Below are 18,822 nucleotides of genomic sequence, written 5' to 3'. Positions count from 1 at the left end.
CCAGCACAGAACCTGAACCAGAGTTATCCCCAGCACAGAACCAGGACCATAGTTATCCCCAGCACAGAACCAGGACCAGAGTTATCCTTAGCAGAGAACCTGAACCAGAGTTATCCCCAGCACAGAACCAGAACCAGAGTTTTCCCCAGCAGAGAACCAGAACCAGAGTTATCCCCAGCACAGAACCAGAACCAGAGTTGTGCCCAGCACAGAACCAGAGTTATCACCAGCACAGAACCAGAGTTATCCCCAGCACAGAACCAGATTTATCCCCAGCACAGGACCTGAACCAGAGTTATCCCCAGCACAGAACCAGGACCAGAGTTATCCCCAGCAGAGAACCAGAGTTATGCCTAGCACAGAACCAGAACCAGAGTTGTGCACAGCACAGAACCTGAACCAGAGTTATCCCCAGCACAGAAACAGGACCAGAGTTATCCCCAGCAGAGAACCAGAACCAGAGTTATTCCTAGCACAGAACCAAGAACAGAGTTATCCCCAGCAGAGAACCAGAACCAGAGTTATTCCTAGCGCAGACCCAGAACCAGTGTTATGCCCAGCATATAATCACAGCTAGAATTATTCCAAGTACGGAACCAGAACCAGTTATTGGCATCACAAAACCAGAATTATCCTTGATACACAACCAAAGTTGTCCCCTGCAAAGAACCAGAATCAAAGTTCACCCCAATAGAAAGCCAGAACCAGATAGCCTTAGCATAGAACCAGAGTTATCCCCATCACCAAAACCAAAACAGGAGTTATCTCGAGAACAGATCCAGAAATAGTTATTCCCAGTTTGTAAACAAAACCAGTTTTATCCCCACCACTGAACCAGAACCTGAGATATCCCCAGCACAGAACCAGAGTTATGTCCTGTACAGAACCAAAATCAGAGTTATGCCCAGCAGAGAACCAGAACTGTCCCCAGTACTGGAATTTTTCCTAACACAGATCCAGAACTAGAACCAGAATGTTCCACAGCACAAAACCAGAAGTGTGGTTACCTAATCATAAATCCAGGTGGTGGTGGAGGTTCCACCTGGAATTTATGGAGCTTCTTACATAACAGAGCAGCTGAATTGTGTTAAAACACTTGAGAAATGAAAGAACGTGATCATTAAAGCGCCGCCTCATTGGTCCAGATGAGACTGGGCTCTCTGAGTTCTTCCACCCCAAGAAAATTACGAAAAGAAAACTGTAATGGTTCCTGAAAGGTGTGCCCTTGCTTTTTGAGGTGAGCCAATAAGAGTCTCTGATGATGTGAGATGTTTGGCCAGCTGGTCTGTAGACCCCTGGCTCAGAGGGTTGGGGTACTGGAACAAGGCAGAATGTTTTCCACACCACAGGAACTCTTTTCTGACTCAAGGGTTTTCCATCAGCTGAGAAGAACTTTCTTCTTGTGGGAAAATGAATACAACACGTGGCATTTAAAAGCACAGACACCCCCGCCCCCCTTTTGAGTTTAATTTATGACTTAGAGACCCAAACTGTTGGAACATCCTTTAAAATAACTTTTCTCCCAGAAGTGGCCAGCAGCTGTGGAGTTGGTCAGAACAAAGCAAGTGCATGAAGCATGTGAATTTAAAAGTTTCCTTACTGGTCTTGGTTGCAGCCAGCCCACCGGCTGCAGGGATGGTGAAAGCCACGACAGAGCAGCAACATCAGGTGACTTCAGGAGGGCCAACCAGAAACAGAGTTTGTTGCCTGGGTGGAGTCTCCATCCCACCACTCTTCAAAGGTTGGTTACAGCAAATATTTGAAGTTGTTATTGATCAGCAGTAGAAATGATGAATAATGATGATGTGCAGGGGTGAATGTTAATGTGGAGGTTTTGGTCTCAGGGAGTCGTAGTCAGCAGCTGTGTTTGAAGCTGGAGCCCAGAGGACTCCTCTATGTCAAGCTGTCTCTGCAGGAGAAATGGGACACACAGGTATACAGATTGTTGAAGCTATAACAGCAGCGTTGGGATCAGTAACTACAGCACACAAATCCACTATGATGAAAGATCAATTCATTCTTATTTCTTTTGACCTCTGCAGACCAATGGGGATGCTTCATCACCTGCCATTGTGTTTGGGGTTGAACTGCACCACCTGGTGGATAAAGAAGACTCTGCATTTCCAGTCCCCCTGCTAATCCAAAAAACTGTTGCTGAGATCGAGCGACGAGGACTGAAGGTTGTAACAGTCATATCTGCAGCCTCCTGTTGAGCTAAATGCTAACGTGAGCATGCTAATGTGTGTCAGGTGGTGGGTCTGTACAGACTGTGTGGTTCTGCTGCAGTGAAGAAGGAGCTCAGGGATTGGTTCGAGAGGAACAGTGCAGCCGTTTGTCTGTCAGAAGATCTCTACCCTGACATCAACGTCATCACAGGTCAGTGAACATAGCTCAGGACTTGCAACTGAACACCTCAGTTGATGTAGACTCAGACCTGCAGTCTATTGTGGTTCCAGCCTGGATCGGATCAGGTCAGATCTGTTACATACTCTGTGAGAAGCAAGAACTGTCCTGTCTGTCCAATCTGTCCTGATCCATGCCGGCCCAGCCTGATCCATCCAGGTCCAGATTGGTCCAGCATGACTTGTCCCTATCCGACCTGATCCATCCCGGCACATCTTGGTTTGTCCAGGTCCATCCCTGTTCAGCACAACCCAGCCTGATCCAGCTCTGTTTGGGGGGTCTTGGCATCCAGTCGGTAGCTTACCCCTTTAGAAAAACTGGAACTAAGAAAATTCTGACCCTAAGATCCTGGACCCAAAGAAACTAGTTTTGGCCTAAAGAACTGAGGGATTTGGACCTGACCATGACTGATGTGACCACATGACCTCTGTAACTTTAACCCTTTTGTGTCTGACTTGGCCTGAACCTTAACCTGACTAACGAACCTCAGTGACATAACTTTGCGTCCTGGCTGTACTTTTGTCTATTTCTTCAGGTATTCTGAAGGACTACCTGCGGGAGCTGCCGTCTCCTCTCATAACCAGGACTCTGTATGAGGTGGTCCGGGAAGCCATGACCCTGCGACCTCCACCTGTGACCCCAGACCTGCAGCTGGCCCAGAGCACTGTGGAGCTGCTGTCCTGTCTGCCACCTCCAGAGAAGGTAACACAGACTATGAAAGTCCCAGCAGGGACTCTGTTCTGGTCCTGGTTCGTCCTGTCAGTTTGTTGTGTTTTAGAACCTGAACTCTGATATGTGAAGCATACAGACCATAGTAGTTATATTCAATAAAAGAAAAATGCAATGCAATTTCCATTTAGAAATAATTTCAATATTTCAATAAATATTTAAATAAAACAAAAAACCAAACAAAATCCCTGCAGAGGAAAAACCTCTAACGTAAGCTGATAAAGCATCTCAGGACTTAAAAAAATAACATACGAAAATGAAATAAAAAGTCAGCTGAACAAAACGAAAAAACCACACCACAAAGATATCAAGATGTTGGCAAATGAAAAACTATTTTAGATTTTGTCAAACATCTTGTATCTGCTGCTTTGAACTTTGGCATAAATGGCGTGATGGCCAGGTGGAGACACGGATGTTGGTGAGTCCTCTGCGCTGCTTGTTCTTTACGTTCCTGCTGACAATGCAGGTTCCCAGCAGCAGGTTGAGCCAAACAGTCAGACTGAACCTCTTGCAACAGACGGAATTAACTGCAGTTCCCATCTTTGTCCACAAGGTGAAAACGTCTCTGAGTCTCTTTCAGAGCGCCGCTTGCTTGCAGGGAAGCAGCAGAGGCTCATGGGAAGACTTGTGCTTCTGAAAAGAACTCGGATGGCCAATGCACACAAGAACTTGCTTTTCCAAAATGAAGTCATCTTGAAATTTTCAGTCAGCTTCTGCTCAAATTCGTCATGTTGCTGACGAGCTTCGTTTCCTTCAGTCAGTTTGGGGAAGTGAAGGAGGTCCCCCTTTCCATAAACATTAGAAACAAATTGGAGGTTCTGTTTTTAAAAGGGCAATGAAGTATCAAACAGATATGAAGTAAAATGCTGATAACGTATGTGGTAGGAAATATTAAAACCCGACACGTAGGTCACTTTCGAAGACCTCCAGTTTCCTCTGCGAAGCTCGCACTGCCGACGTTGCAGCTTCAGATTTCATTAAGATGAGATGTTAAATCAGCCAAAAATGCCACAGCTTCTATCTTTTCTGGATTTTGGGAGAATTCCATGAACTGTTTGCTCTGACAGAAACACTTGCAGCCCAAAACCGCTCCATGACCCGGCCTTCGCTCTGCCTTCTGATGTTGTGCAGGAGCAAATATCAAACTCTGCACTGACCCCTGACAAGAAATCGCTCATCAAGTGATGCTGCGGTGCAGACGACGCGCTCAAGAAGTTTGTCTTTTAACTGTTGCCATGACTTCAGAGTACACTTGCCCAAGACCTGCACAAGGCCAGACTGGTGAATGATGCAGTGGTGAGAGATCAGGGGAGGCTGGAGAACTTCCAGGAGCTGAACCAGTCGTCTCTCTCGGCCCATCGTATCTGGAGCTCTGTCAGTTGCAGTTGGCACAACCTTCATCACATCAGTTCCTTTTGCTTTTTTGCTTGAAGAATGTCTTCTTGTGCTTCCCCATGCCACTCTGAGTCATGGATGTGACAATGATCTGGCTTCCAGCTTGATGAGACGATTTCACTGCATTTATCTTTGTTGTTCTTACCTCATAGTTTTGAGGAAACTGCCCATGCTTGTTCTCATAATGCTGGAGTGACAGAAGGATGGAGCGGGAGATGGACAGGCGGATCAGTGCGGCATCTGCAGTGATGTGGACTCTGCATCGGTCTGTCGTGGTAAAGAAGGAGCTGAGCCAAAAGGCAAAGCTCTCGATTTACCGGTCGATCTACGTTCCTACCCTCACCTATGGTCACGAGCTGTGGATAGTGACCGAAAGAACAAGATCGCGGATACAAGCAGCCGAAATGACTTTTCTCTGCAGGGTGGCCGGGCTCTCCCTTAGAGATAGGGTGAGAAGCTCGGTGATCCAGGAGGGGCTCAGAGTAGAGCCACTGCTCCTCCACATCAAGAGGAGCCAGATGAGGTGGCTCGAGTATCTGGTTAGGATGCCTCCTGGACTCCTCCCTGGTGAGGTGTTCCAGGCACATCTGGATGGACTACATCTCTCGGCTGGCCTGGGAATGCCTCGGGATCCCTCTGGAACTCCGAATAAGCAGAAAAAAATGGACGGACGGACGGACGGACGGACGGACGGACGGGCGAGTCTCACTGAATAGGAATGCTGGTTGAGACAGCAGATTATGGACTATGATTCCAGTTAGAGAATCAAGGCACTTGGAGAGAGAGATGGTTCTTCCTTCTTCAATAAAAACTGCTGGGTTTTACATTGTTGTACATTATACTGGTATGCGTGTGTGTGTGGTCTGAAAGGAAAAAACAATAAAATGTATTACAAAATGTTCAACATATTATTCAGTAGTTAAATCAATAGATATTATGAAAGAAACTGTTTTATAAGCATATGATCTTAATGTTTACCTCACAAATACAATAGCATAGACACAGTATTAGTGGTGAAACAGTACAGTTTCCAGCATTAAACTTAGCAGAAGGAAAAAAAAAGGCCTAACGGCATTAACATCATCAAATATAAACCACAGCAACAGAAATTGGAATAATGAACAAATTATCCATAAATAAGAAGTGGAAAACACTTAACATTTCCTCAACAATGCACACATAACTGGGAAAACACACAGAAAGTCCACACAGCTTCGTACAGTCTACTTGCAAACTGGTCTGCTGCTTGTCAGTGCTGAACATGTCCCAACTAATCTAAACAGCATTCTTCTTCTCGCCAGCAGAGGGTGCTGTTGAACCTTAACCTGTAGGGCCTTTACACAATGATGAATGGATGGATGGATGGATGAATGGATGGATGCATTTTTTTTTTTTTTTGCCACAAGGAGTCATGTTGTCTATAAATCTTTCAGTAGTTTGTACTGTGTCACACTTGTTCTTTAGGAAATAAACAAATACTACACTATAAAAGTCATCAGTAAAGAATAGTGCATCCTTATGTCTGTCTTGTGAAATAGGGTTTATAGGACCTGCTAAGTCAATATGTACTATGTCGAGCAATGCTTTAGCTCTTGTATCTGGTTTCCTGTTCCTCGTCTGAATGAATTTCCCTTGCATATAAACTTCACAAAATGGGTCATCTCCTCCTTTCTTAATATCCATCCCTGTGCGCAGGCGCTGCGTGAGTGGCGACTTGTTACAGCGGCTACAACTTTCCGACCTTTTTTAGTGTTTTTATTCTATTTTTATTACTTATTTTACGTCACATCGGCACTTTATGTGAGGGTGAAGCTATGGAGGCCCACTTCTTTACTTTCGTAGCTTGCGCCTTGCTACTATCGGAACTTTTTGGTGTAGCTGTGGGAAACACACTCAACCACGGCTCCATTGTTTACTCCCGGGATCAGCTGTTAGCCCTGCGACACACACCCTCTGTCGGCGCGGGGAGGCCGGAGATCTCCAAGGAGTTACGGAGGAGGAAACGAGGCTGTAGATCGGGAGTTAAGCGCAGGGAATGGAAAAGACGGTACAAGGTACTGTCTGTCATCATGGGGAATGTAAGATCTCTCCCCAACAAGATGGAAGAGCTAACAGCGCTGACCCAGCTGCAGAGGGAGTACCGTGAGTGCAGCCTCCTGTGTTTAACTGAGACGTGGTTGAGTGAAATTTCTCCGGACTCTCACGTCACCCTGGACGGATTCCAGCTGGTTCCTGCAGACAGGAACGCAGCGGAGAGCGGTAAGAAGAAGGGAGGGGGGATCGCTGTGTTTGTGAACAACAGATGGTGCCACCCTGGACATTTAACTGTCTCTCTGCACCAGAGACGTGGAACTGTTAGCTGTTAGCATGCAGCCATACTACCTCCCGAGGGAGTTTTCACATGTTATTGCGGTGACAGTGTACATCCCCCCCTCAGCGGTCGCTGCTGCAGCTGCAGATCTGATCCACACCATCGTCTCCAAACTCCTAAACAAGCACCCCCAGTCCCTCCTCTTAATCTCCGGTGACTTCAACCATGCTTCCCTGTCCTCTGCTCTTCCCACCTTCACCCAGTATGTGAAATGCCACACTAGAGGCAATAAAACTTTGGACCTTCTTTATGCAAACATTAAGGATGCATACATCTCATCCCCCCTCCCCCTGCTGGGTCGCTCAGATCACAGTCTGGTACACCTCATCACAGACTACACCCCGGTGGTGAATAAACAGCCCCCTGTGAGGAGGCCTGTGAGACAGTGGTCTGAGGAGTGCAGTGCTAGGCTCAGAGACTGCTTCCAGTCAACAGATTGGGATGCACTCTGCAGCCCCCATGGCAATGACATTGACAGTATGACCCACTGCATCACGGATTACATTAATTTCTGTATGGAAAACACTGTGCCGTCCAAGTCGGTGCGGTTTTTTCCCAATAACAAACCCTGGGTAAACTCTGAGATTAAGGCCCTACTAAATGAGAAGAAAAGGGTCTTTAACTCGGGGGACAAGGAGGAGCTGCGCAGAGTTCAGAGGGAGCTCCGATATAAAATCAGGAAGGGGAAGGATTCCTACAGGAGGAAACTGGAGAAGAGGCTGGAGCAGAACAACACCAGGGACGTCTGGAGAGGACTGCAGAACATCGCAGGCCACGGAAAAGGAGTGGGGAGAGACCAAATCAGCGGGGACAAGGACTGGACAGATGAATTATATCTGTTCTTCAACAGATTTGATTCTGCCTCACCTCCCTCTCTCACCCCCACTACCACCTCTTCACACCTCCTCTGGTCAGCCGCCCTCCTCCCCCCTCTTCTCGACCTGCCACCCTCAACATCTGACGCCCACCAGCCCACTGCCCCCCTTCCAACTAGTTCACCACCCCCTCTATCCCTCCTCTAACACTCTTACCACTCATCACCCCCACATCACCACTTCAGTTATCCTCCACCCCCCTCTCCATAACAAACGATCAGGTGAGAAGTCAGCTTAAAAAGATCAAGGCAAGGAAGGCCCCAGGACCAGACGGCATCAGCCCCAGACTACTCAAGGACTGTGCTGAACAGCTCTGTGGTGTGGTCAGGCACGTGTTCAATCTGAGCCTGAGCCTAGAGAAAGTCCCGGCCCTGTGGAAGACCTTCTGTGTGGTCCCGGTACCGAAGATACGGTGCCCAAAGGTGCCCAACCACTTCAGGCCTGTTGCCTTGACTTCTCACCTGATGAAGACCATGGAGAGGATCATTCTGAAACAGCTAAGACCCCTGGTGGACACTCAGCTGGACCCCCTGCAGTTTGCCTACCGGCCTGGGATTGGAGTGGATGACGCAGTGATTTACTTGCTGCACAGATCACTGCAACACCTGGAGGTCAGCGGAAGTGCTGTGAGAGTCATGTTTTTCGACTTCTCCAGCGCTTTTAATACTATCCAGCCTTCACTGCTAAGAGTGAAGATGGAAAGTATGGGAGTAGACCAACACCTGACTGCATGGATTAAGGACTATCTCACCAACAGACCACAGTATGTGAGGCTGCAGCACTGTGAGTCTGACGTGGTGCTCTGCAGCACAGGTGCCCCTCAGGGTACGGTGCTCTCTCCCTTCCTCTTCACTCTCTACACTTCGGACTTCACTTACAAAAACACACACTGCCACATCCAGAAGTTCTCCGATGACACAGTCGTTGTTGGCTGTGTTTCTGAGGGGACGATCTGGAGTACAGGACAGTCATCAGGGACTTTGTCAGCTGGAGTGAGTGTAACCAGCTCCAGCTGAATACCAGCAAGACAAAGGAGATGATTGTGGACTTCCAGAGGAAAGCATCCTCTCTCAAACAGGTGAACATCCAGGGATCGGACATAGAGGTGGTGGAGAACTATAAATTCCTGGGTGGGACTCTCCTTAGGACTTTTTATGACTCTGTGGTGGCCTCAGCCATATTCTATGCTGTGGTCTGCTGGAGAGGGAGCAGCACAGACAGGGACAGGAGCAGGATCAATAAACTGATCAGGAGAGCGAGCTCTGTCCTGGATTGTCCTCTGGACTCCGTAGAGGAAGTGGGGGAGAGAAGGATGTTAGCCAAACTGACATCCATCATGAGCAACACCTCTCACCCCCTACATTACACTGTGGGGTCCCTGAGCAGCTCCTTCAGCAGCAAACTGCTACACCCACGGTGTAAGAAAGAGGCTTCGCAGGTCCTTCATCCCAACTGCTGTCAGACTCTACAACAATCTGTAACACCTGAACCAGGCTTCATGTTGTAGTCTGTTTACACTGTTTACACAGTCATTTATACCGTCACCTTATACTGTTATTGTTTTTTATGTTTATTGTGTTATATTTAATTCTTAGGTTTATCTATTTATTCTTTCTTTTTTTTCCACTTTCTCTGCTTTGCTGCTGTAAGAAGTGAATCTCCCCATCCGTGGGATCAATAAAGTTTAATCTAATCTAATCTAATCCAATCCTGTCAACAGTTTTAGTAAATCAGCTTAATTACAACGTCCTAATATTTCATGAAAACTTTGCAAATCGAGACATTTCTTACTCTGATTACAGATTATTATACATGTGTATGGGGAATTTTCTACCATCTCTATGAAACAGAACGTTGCTCCTTTCCTTAAAGATTACAGTTGCTCCACTTGAGGTAGCTGCTTTTACCGAGAAGACATCGTGTGTTAAAGTAGGAATGTACAAAGCGTTCCTCAGCGTTGTTCTGAACCTTGTTGTCATGTCATGTCAATACAGGATGAATGTGGTTTTATGCAGTAAGCATTACTTTGCTTCAATGGCATATATATCTGGCTGTTATCAGCATAAAAATGAAGAGTAGCGCCATGTTTATGAAGAATGGACTCAAGTGGGAGGAGGTAAAGTGAGAAGAGGAGAAGCCCAAGAATAGAACCATGGGTCTTCCCCGGGGCCTCTTTCCGGTGGGATGTACCCGGAACACCTCACCAGGGAGGTGTCCAGGAGGCATCCTGACCAGATGCCCAAGCCACCTCATCTGGCTCCTCTCGATGTGGAGGAGCAGAGGCTCTACTCTGAGCCCCTCCTGGATCACCGAGCTTCTCACCCTATCTCTGAGGGAGAGCCCGGCCACCCTGCAGAGAAAACTCATTTCGGCCGCTTGTATCCGCGATCTTGTTCTTTTAGTCACTACCCACAGCTGAGCAGAGACCCAATCCTGAGGCCATCAAACCGGATCCCCTCAACACCTCGGCTGTAGAAATTCTGTCCACAAAAGTTATGAACAGAGTCGGTGACAGAGGACAGCCTTGGTGGAGTCCAACCCGCACTGGAAACGACTGATTTACTGCCGGCAATGCGGACCAAGCTCTGACACCGGTCGTACAGGGACTGGACAGCTTGTACAAGCGGGTCCGGCACTCCATACTCCGGGAGTACCCCCCACAGGAGTCTCCGGGGGACACGGTCAAACACCTTCTCTAAGTCCACAATGCACATGTAGACTGGTTGGGCAAACGCCCATGCCCCCTCCAAGACCCTGAAGAAGGTGTAGAGCTGGTCCACTGTTCCACTACTGGGACGAAAACCACACTGCTCCTCCTCAATCCGAGGTTCGACTATCCGACAGACCCTCCTCTCCAGCACCCCTGAATAGATCTTACCATGGAGGATGAGGGTGATCCCCCTGTAGTTGGAGCACACCCTCCGGTCCCCCTTTTTGAAGAGGGGGACCACCACCCCAGTCTGCCAGTCCAGGGGAACTGTCCCCGATGTCCACTCGATGCTGCAATGGCATGTCAGCCAATACAGACCTACAGCATCCAGAGCCTTAAGGAACTCTGGGCGGACCTCATCCATCCCCAGGGCCCTGCCAATAAAGAGCTTTATAACCACCTCAGCGACCTCAGCCCCACAGATGGGAGAGCCAGCACCAGGGTCCCCAGACTCTGCTTCCTCATCAGAAGACATGTTGTTGGGATTGAGGAGGTCTTTGCAGTATTCCCTTCCCCGACTCACAATGTCCCGAGTCGAGTTTAGCAGCCCCCCATCCTTACTGTACATAGTGTTGACAGAGCACTGCTTTCCCCTCCTGAGCCACCAGATGGTGGACCAGAATCTCCTCGAAGCCGTCCGGAAGTCATTCTCCATGGCCTCTCCAAACTCCTCCCATGCCCGAGCTTTTGCCTTAGCGACCGTCGAAGCTGCGCTCCGCTTAGCCCACTGATACCCATCAGCTGCCTCTGGAGTTCCACAGGCCAAAAAGGCCCAATAGGACTCCTTCTTCAGCTTGATGGCATCCCTTACCCCCCGTGTCCACCAACGGGTTTGGGGATTTATGCCACAGCAGGCACCAACGACCTGCTGTTCACAGCTGCGGCTGGCCGCCTCAACAATAGAGGAAAGGAACACATCCCACTCAGACTCAATGTCCCCCGCCTCACCTGGGACATGGTTGAAGCTCTGCCAGAGATGGGAGTTGAAACTCTTTCTGACAGGGGACTCTGCCAGATGTTCCCAGCAAACCCTCACAACACCCTTGGGTCTGCCAGGCCTGACCCGCATCCTCCCCCACCATCTGAGCCAACTCACCACCAGGTGGTGATCAGTTGACAGCTCCGCCTCCTCTCTTCACCCGAGTGTCCGGAACATGCTGCCGCAAGTACGACGACACGACTACAAAGTCGATCATCAAACTGCAGCCTAGAGTGTCCTGGTGCCAAGTTCACATGTGGGCACTCTTATGCCTGAACAAGGTGTTCGTTATGGACAATCCACGATGAGCACAGCAGGCCAATAACAAAACACCATTACAACATCATACCATTTATAATATTTAAAGTATGTGGTTCCATGGAGGGAAGAACTTTTTTAAAAAGCCTAGGTGGGACTGGGTCAGCTGGGGAACCTGAGGCTCCTGTGTGACCTGTAAGTTCCTCTAAAAAGGATAGATGGATAGGCTCAACAGTATTCAAAACAGTAGTGGCAAAGAAGGGAATAGATGGGTCATGAGTCGGGGGGTTTATAAGGGACCTGGTGCTCTCCATTTTATTAATAAAGAATTGGGAGAACTTCCCACAAACCTCAACTGAGTCCTCTAAGGAAGGAGTTCGACAGGCATTAAGAAAGTGTTTGATAGTCTTAAACAAGACACGAGGATTGTGACAGTTTGATGATATAATTTTATAGAGAAATATCTTGTTCTAGCACCTTTCACGGTTTTTTTTATGAACGCACAAGCTGTCTTTTAGCATCTGGAAAGACACCTGTAACTTGTCTTTTTTTTCCATTTGTGCTTAGCTCTTCTACAGGCGTCCCATGCCTCGCAAGTTATCTCATTCAGCCAAGTTTCACTGTTGGGTTTAATGACTCTTCTTTTAGTGGAGAAACACAGTCTCATGAAGTCTGACATGAATTTAAATGAGAACAGAGTGCATCAACATCAGTATCACAATACTGGGAGCCCGACTGAGTCTCAACAGAATATTCCCTAAATGCAGCAGAAAAATGAGCAGCAGCGGAGGGGTTAAACATATGATGAAGTTGCGAACCCAAGACACAGTTTATCCATTTTACACAGAGCAGGGATATGAAACACCACAGGCATGTGATCAGAAAAAAACTGCATCACCAATATTCAAATTAGAAACAATAAAACCATGAGATAAGACCAGGTCAAATGTGTGCCCAAGTTCCTGCATGGGGCCGGATACATTCTGCACACAGCTAAAAGAGTCAATGAGACTTACAAAGCCAGGGGCTTGTCAAGACAACACGCATGAATGTTAAAATCATTGACAATTACGACTCGATCAGAAATCGGCACTATATGAGCCAGGAAGTCTCAAACAAATTCACCTCCAAACTAGAGTTAGGTGGTGTCATCGAGAGTTTACGAGCAAAGTGTAGCATATACGTTGCTATAAGTGACGATAGTTATAATGAAAGTACTGACTTAGGTAACATTACAACAGGGTTTAAGGTTTGGGCTAGGTCAGAAGATTGGCTCAGCTCATGGAGAGAGTAGACAGAGACTGTAGTTTCTTGGTGTGGTTTGGTACCATATATTGTGGAAATAACAACAGACAAACAACATACATAACAGTGAGTTCGAATGGCCATTCACAAGGAACAATTAACACTATTAATCATTTAGTTTAGTGCTGTACAAAAGAAAACAAGCAACAATATCAAAAAACAAGCAACAATACCAAGATCCCAAACAACAATGACAATAACCTTGTACTGTATATAGGATCATTGATCCTGTCCCAATCGCAGTCCACACGATTGAGTCCACAAAAGAAATAAAGAAAAACAGTCCTGAGTGTGTAGATATGTAGATGTGTATGTAGCTGGTGGGACAGTAAGAGCAATGGTGAAGTTCTCAAAATGGCTGCAAGAGCCTCCTACCAGTCCAGCTAAAGCAGGCTGAGTCCCTCAGATTCAGTTCCTCAGGTTACACTGATGGTCTTCAGGCTCGAGGCCTAGTCTTAGCTCGCCATCCAAAAAACCTGGCCCGTGCAGAAACAGGACCGAGTATTCAATAAGTTTGTGCATAAAATTCACAATTCAGTATTCAAAATAAACAATACGGTTCGTATTATAAATATTAAGTAATCTAGAGCTCAATATTGTACAATATTCTAGTAATAATTCAGTTTTGTTCATCCAATAATCATAATAAATATTTGCTATATTTATATTAATATAATGGATAAATATATCATAGATGATTAAAGGTTTAACAATAACCCAAATGCTAACCCACAAGTGCATCAAAATGCATTGGATTAATAGCATCAATGGAATATAAAGTTTGGCCCTTTACAAATGCCACAAAATACATTAAAAAGTCACAGTGTTACAAAAGACAGTTTAAACAATGATTAAGTTTCATTTGGTCTCATATAACCATGGATGTTGTGAGAGAACAAGCTTAAAACACGAGGCTAACCAGCCCATACAAACTAATGGGACCGGCTAGGCTAAGCTAGCGCTAACAGAGTTACTCACCAATTCCGCAGTTTCTGAGCTAGCCAACGCGGCTCTCGACGAATATGGGCAGCGGTAGTTAGCGCCTGAGAATTATCAGTGAGTACATTTAGTTTCACAGGTTGTCATTAAGTGGAAAGCAAATAAAAGTAATTAAGCACCAACCTGCAGCAACTCTCCCCCATGTGTCCCTCGCATCTCCCATGCAGTGTTTGACTGCCGAATAATAAAGTGTGACGATTGGCTGAGCGCAGCCCATGTGACCACAGGTAATCACATGACACACACACTCGCTGAAACACCAAATTCAAAGAGTCATAGTGGAGTGAGAACCCAAGATTTAGCAGTTTTGGCACCTGGGTTACAAAAGTTTTTCCTGTAGACAGTCGCCACAACACCCCTGCAGTCTGTCACCCTCGGAGAGCTAAAATACATACAGTCAGGAGGCAAAAGTCCCATAAAAGCAGAGGACTCACTGACCGCCATCCAAGTCCAACTCGTGACACAGAATCCTTTAAAATAAATGACTTGTTGGACAGCAATCTGGCGTTCACCAAGGCTATCTTAGCTGTAGCTGGAGCCAGGGACACAGTCGAGGCCTGACACAGCACCTGCAGATTGCAGGGATCCACTCCTCGTTGGTGAAGGTAAGGACGCAGGTGGCCGTGCTTCAGCCCGTCTGGAACCACGCAGGAGATCCTCAGATCCAATGAACACAACGAGATGTAGCAATGGCAATCCGGTCCAGTTTTCAGAGAAGAGCGGGCTACAGCCCTCAGTTTGACCAGCCATCACTCTGTTTCCGCAAAATCCATGTTTTGTTTTTTTTTGCAAAGGTGGAGACAACACACAGTACAGGTAGGCTGGGATTCCCGAGAGTCATAGAGGACAACTGCTTTGTCCATCCTGCTCAGATCTCAGCAATTCTTTAGAAAGTGGTCATTGATTGAGTGATGTCTGGTGACACTAGCACAGAGTCAATGTGAGATGTAAGAAAAATACAATAAAAAAAAACAATAGAAACAAATAGAAAAAAAAAAACACAAGGTTGCGTAGAGACAGACAGCAAGCCACACATTCTGGCACCAGCTTGGTAGTGGTCCACATGTCCACAGTGGATTGATGGGCTCTCACCAGGGTGATTCTCTGCTTGCAAACATTGTGTTTTCACTCGTGGGTACTACTTTACTCACTTGTTTCACGTAGACATGCACAGTAAACACTTCTACTACTCTGTTTTTTCATGCATGCGGTTGGTTTTCAAGCGTGCCCATTTCGGAAACGCCATATTGGAATGACTTTTCAAGTTGTCTAGAGCAACTTATCTGCAGCGACCTTTCCAGAAGCGGATCGCTGCTTCTGGAGGCATCAATGCTGGTTCTAGTAGAAATTTTGATGTTCATGTAAAATTATTTAATTCTCGGCATTTTGAAGGCATGGTGCCAACAATATAGCCAACAATGTAGAAAAACACTGTTCTGTTTCACTCTCACTGCCATGTTGTTCACCGTCGCCATTAAGTACAAGTGTGTTCTGCCGTAAGACTGAAAGGGTCTTTAGGTCTGTAGGTGCATTAATTTTTTATCTTGTTAGTTATTTTAATTTTTTAAGACTAATTGGTTTTTATTTGCTTTTTTAAAGATTATTTTTATGACATTTTATGCACTTTCTGCTAAAGTAGTTAATTTTTCCTTATTTGATCTGTGAGTTTTGGTTTCTTTTGTTGTAAATATAGCTCACAGTGACATTTTGTGAATGTATTTGTTTATTGAAAATGCAATTCAGAAGAAACCAGCATAGGCCTGGATAACACGCTAAAACAGGTCTCCTCTCTGTGTTTTACATTGTACTGGCTACTCAGTGCTCCCTAGCCTTGCTGCTTGCTGCCGGCCTATTGGCCCTAGCTCAGGTGCCAGTAACATATGACATGTAGATTAGATCCGTCATCACTAAGTAACAATAATCACGACTGGGAAATTAGTCTCTCCATTTTACCCATCTAACTTTATTCTTGTAGCTTTACTAGCACTGCTTTGTTCACGTAGCTTTGTTAGTGTAGTTTTGCTAGTTGGCTTTATTTGTGAAGCTTTTGTTAGTATAGTGTTGTTAGTGTAGCTTTACTAGCGCTTTTTTCTGCCAGTAGAAAAGGTGTCACTTGACCAATCATGAGCTCAAGAATGCCTGATTATATCGTGACTGATTAATACTAGAATCTTAGCATTAGGGCTGCACGGTGGTGTGGTGGTTAGCCCTGCAGCCTCATAGCAAGAAGGTCGATGGTTCGAGCCTCGACTGGGTGGATGTTAAAACCTGGGGGTGTGGCCTTTCTGTGTGGAGTTTGCATGTTCTCAACCGTGTATGCGTGGGTTTCTGTCCGGGTTCTCCGGCTTCCTCCCAACGTCCAAAAACATGATGTTAGGTTAACTGGTCACTCTAAATTCTCCCTGGGAGTGTGTGTGTGTTGTTTGTCCCGATCTAACATGATAACTAGACAACTTCTTTACAAGCTAAGCTAATGGAAAAATGTAAAGTGAATGTGCATTATAGCAGCTACATAAACAATAACTAGGTAGGGAGGAACTGTTTGCATTCAGCAGGGTGGTGGCTTTAGGGTAAAAGCTGAACTCCTGTATAACTCAATTCTTCCTGTTGTCTTCCTCTCTCCAGGCCACACTTTCTCTCCTGCTTGACCACCTCAGCCTGGTGGCATCCTTCAGCTCCTCCAACAGAATGACCCACCAGAATCTGGCCGTCTGCTTTGGCCCGGTTCTCCTCACCCCAACTCAGGAAGCTTGGAGGGCAGAAAGAGGAATGGGAAAGAGCTTGGGTCCTGGAGGGGAGATGGCAAGTGCTGTAGACTTCAAACGGCACATCGAGGCATTGCATTATCTGCTGCAGCTGTGGCCAGGTGAGACGGAAGAGGCAGTCACTTCTTCAACCTGAGGCTTCATCCACTTTAACACTTTGCTGTTGCTATGGGAACCACCATGTCATTTACTTTCTACATTTTCCTTCTCAGTGCCAACACGAGTCTCAGCACATGACCACGCTCCTGCATCCTCCCCCACATTTACCCACAATCCCCTGGGCCAGCAACAGTATCAACCCGTCTTGCAATTGGCTATGAACCCGAACACAGAGGAGGAAGCGGTGGTGTCACGGCGAGAGCGTGGCAGCATGACCCGGCTGGAAAGTCCACCATCCATCACCAACCGATACGCCGGAGACTGGACTGTCTGTGGACGAGACCTTCTGTCCAGGCAGGACGTCGACTACGATGAGGTGGCAGGAAGTGAGAGTGATGGAGGTAAAGACAGAACCGGACTGAGGCTGACCTGGTTCAGATCTTTGCCAGAACCAGATCTTCTGCAGAGGCTAACCTGGTCTAGAACTCAACTAGAATTAGAACCAGAATTCTGGATGTGTTTCTTGAATGTGATTGAACTGCTCCTCACCCGTTCTGCTGGTTCTTGTTTCAGGCAGTGGTGATGAAGAGGAGAGGAGGAAGGAGGAGTGGTCATCAGGAGGAGGATCTCTTTACGTGGATGAGTTTCTGGATTTTGACGCTCCATTTAACTGTCGTCTCAGTCTGAAGGACTTTGACACCCTGATCCACGATCTGGACCAAGAACTGGCCAAACAGATCTGCCTGTAGACAAAGATTGAGGAGGATGAGGAAGAGAATGAGGAGGATCTGAGGAGGATCTGATGTTCAACCAGAGCAGCGGTCTCATCCAAAAATTTCCCCGTGGGAACTCTTCCCCAGTTGGAGCTCTTCCCTGTATAAACTTTTCCCGTTGGATTGTTTCCTCATTGGAACATTCCCCATCAGAACGTTTCACCATCAGAGCTCTTCCCCATTGGAATTCTCCCCCATCAGATCATTTCCCAGTTGGAGCATTTCCCATCAGAATTAAGTTCTATGTAGGCTTTGAACAAAGTAGGTCCTGATGGACCACAGAAAGTTCTGATGGACTTCCGCTTTGTTGCTTCCTGTGCTGATGCACAGACCTGACGAGACCTGTTGGTTCTGGTTTCCTGGTCTTGCACTAGGTTCTGATTCAGAACTAGATAACCTGGAGTGTTTTTCAGTATTATTCATCCATCCATCCATTTTCTGCCACTTTCGGGTCGTGGGGGCCCAGACTTCCCTCTCCCCGGCCACATTCATCAGCTCATCTGGAGTGATCCTGAATGCGTTCCCAGACCAGCAGAGAGATGTAGTCCGTCCAGCACGTCCTAGGTCTTCCTCAGGGCCTCTTTCTGGTGGGACCTTCCCGGAACACCTCACCAGGGAGGCGTCCGGGAGGCATCCTAACCAGATGCCCGAGCCACCTCATCTGGCTCCTCTCGATGTGGAGGAGCAGCTCTACTCTGAGCCCCTCCCAGATCACAGAGCTTCCCACCCTATCTCTAAGGGAGAGCCCGGCCACCCTGCGGAGAAAACTCATTTCAGCCTTAGGTATTCGCGATCTTGTTTTTTCGGTCACTACCCACAGCTCGTAGCCACAGGTGAGGGTGGGAATGTAGATTGACCGGTAAATTGAGAGCTTTGCCTTTTGGCTCTTCACCACGACAGACCGATGCAGAGTCTGCATCACTGCAGACACCGCACCGATCCGCCTGCAGTACTCCCGGAGTACCCCGTAAAGGAGTCCCCGGGGGACACGGTCAAACGCCTTCTCCAAGTCCACAAAGCACATGTAGATTGGTTGGGCAAACTCCCATGCCCCCTCCAAGACCCGGAAGAGGGTGTAGAGCTGGTCCACTGTTCCATGACTGGGGCAAAAACCACACTGCTCCTCCTCAATCCGAGGTTCAACTATCCGACGGACCCTCC

At 47.1% G+C, this 18,822-nt stretch overlaps 1 protein-coding gene across 1 annotated transcript in view; it reads left to right on the top strand.

The window, feature by feature from the left end:
• LOC121632633 (rho GTPase-activating protein SYDE1) overlaps positions 1–18,315 on the top strand; it is a 40,239-nt gene extending 21,924 nt beyond the window's left edge. Inside the window, exons 7-14 of the mRNA XM_041974280.1 lie at positions 1,616–1,741; positions 1,845–1,933; positions 2,043–2,180; positions 2,250–2,376; positions 2,939–3,105; positions 16,650–16,890; positions 17,002–17,289; positions 17,462–18,315. Of these exons, the coding sequence (XP_041830214.1) occupies positions 1,616–1,741; positions 1,845–1,933; positions 2,043–2,180; positions 2,250–2,376; positions 2,939–3,105; positions 16,650–16,890; positions 17,002–17,289; positions 17,462–17,637 (1,352 nt within the window). The 3' untranslated portion in view covers positions 17,638–18,315. The remainder of the gene's footprint in view (positions 1–1,615; positions 1,742–1,844; positions 1,934–2,042; positions 2,181–2,249; positions 2,377–2,938; positions 3,106–16,649; positions 16,891–17,001; positions 17,290–17,461) is intronic.
• Positions 18,316–18,822: the final 507 nt, after the last annotated feature.

The sequence above is a fragment of the Melanotaenia boesemani genome, chromosome 21, assembly GCF_017639745.1.
Source record: "Melanotaenia boesemani isolate fMelBoe1 chromosome 21, fMelBoe1.pri, whole genome shotgun sequence".
Lineage (NCBI taxonomy): Eukaryota > Metazoa > Chordata > Actinopteri > Atheriniformes > Melanotaeniidae > Melanotaenia > Melanotaenia boesemani.
The sequence above is the reverse complement of the archived record's forward strand: the minus strand, read 5'-3'. Positions and strand labels throughout refer to the sequence as shown.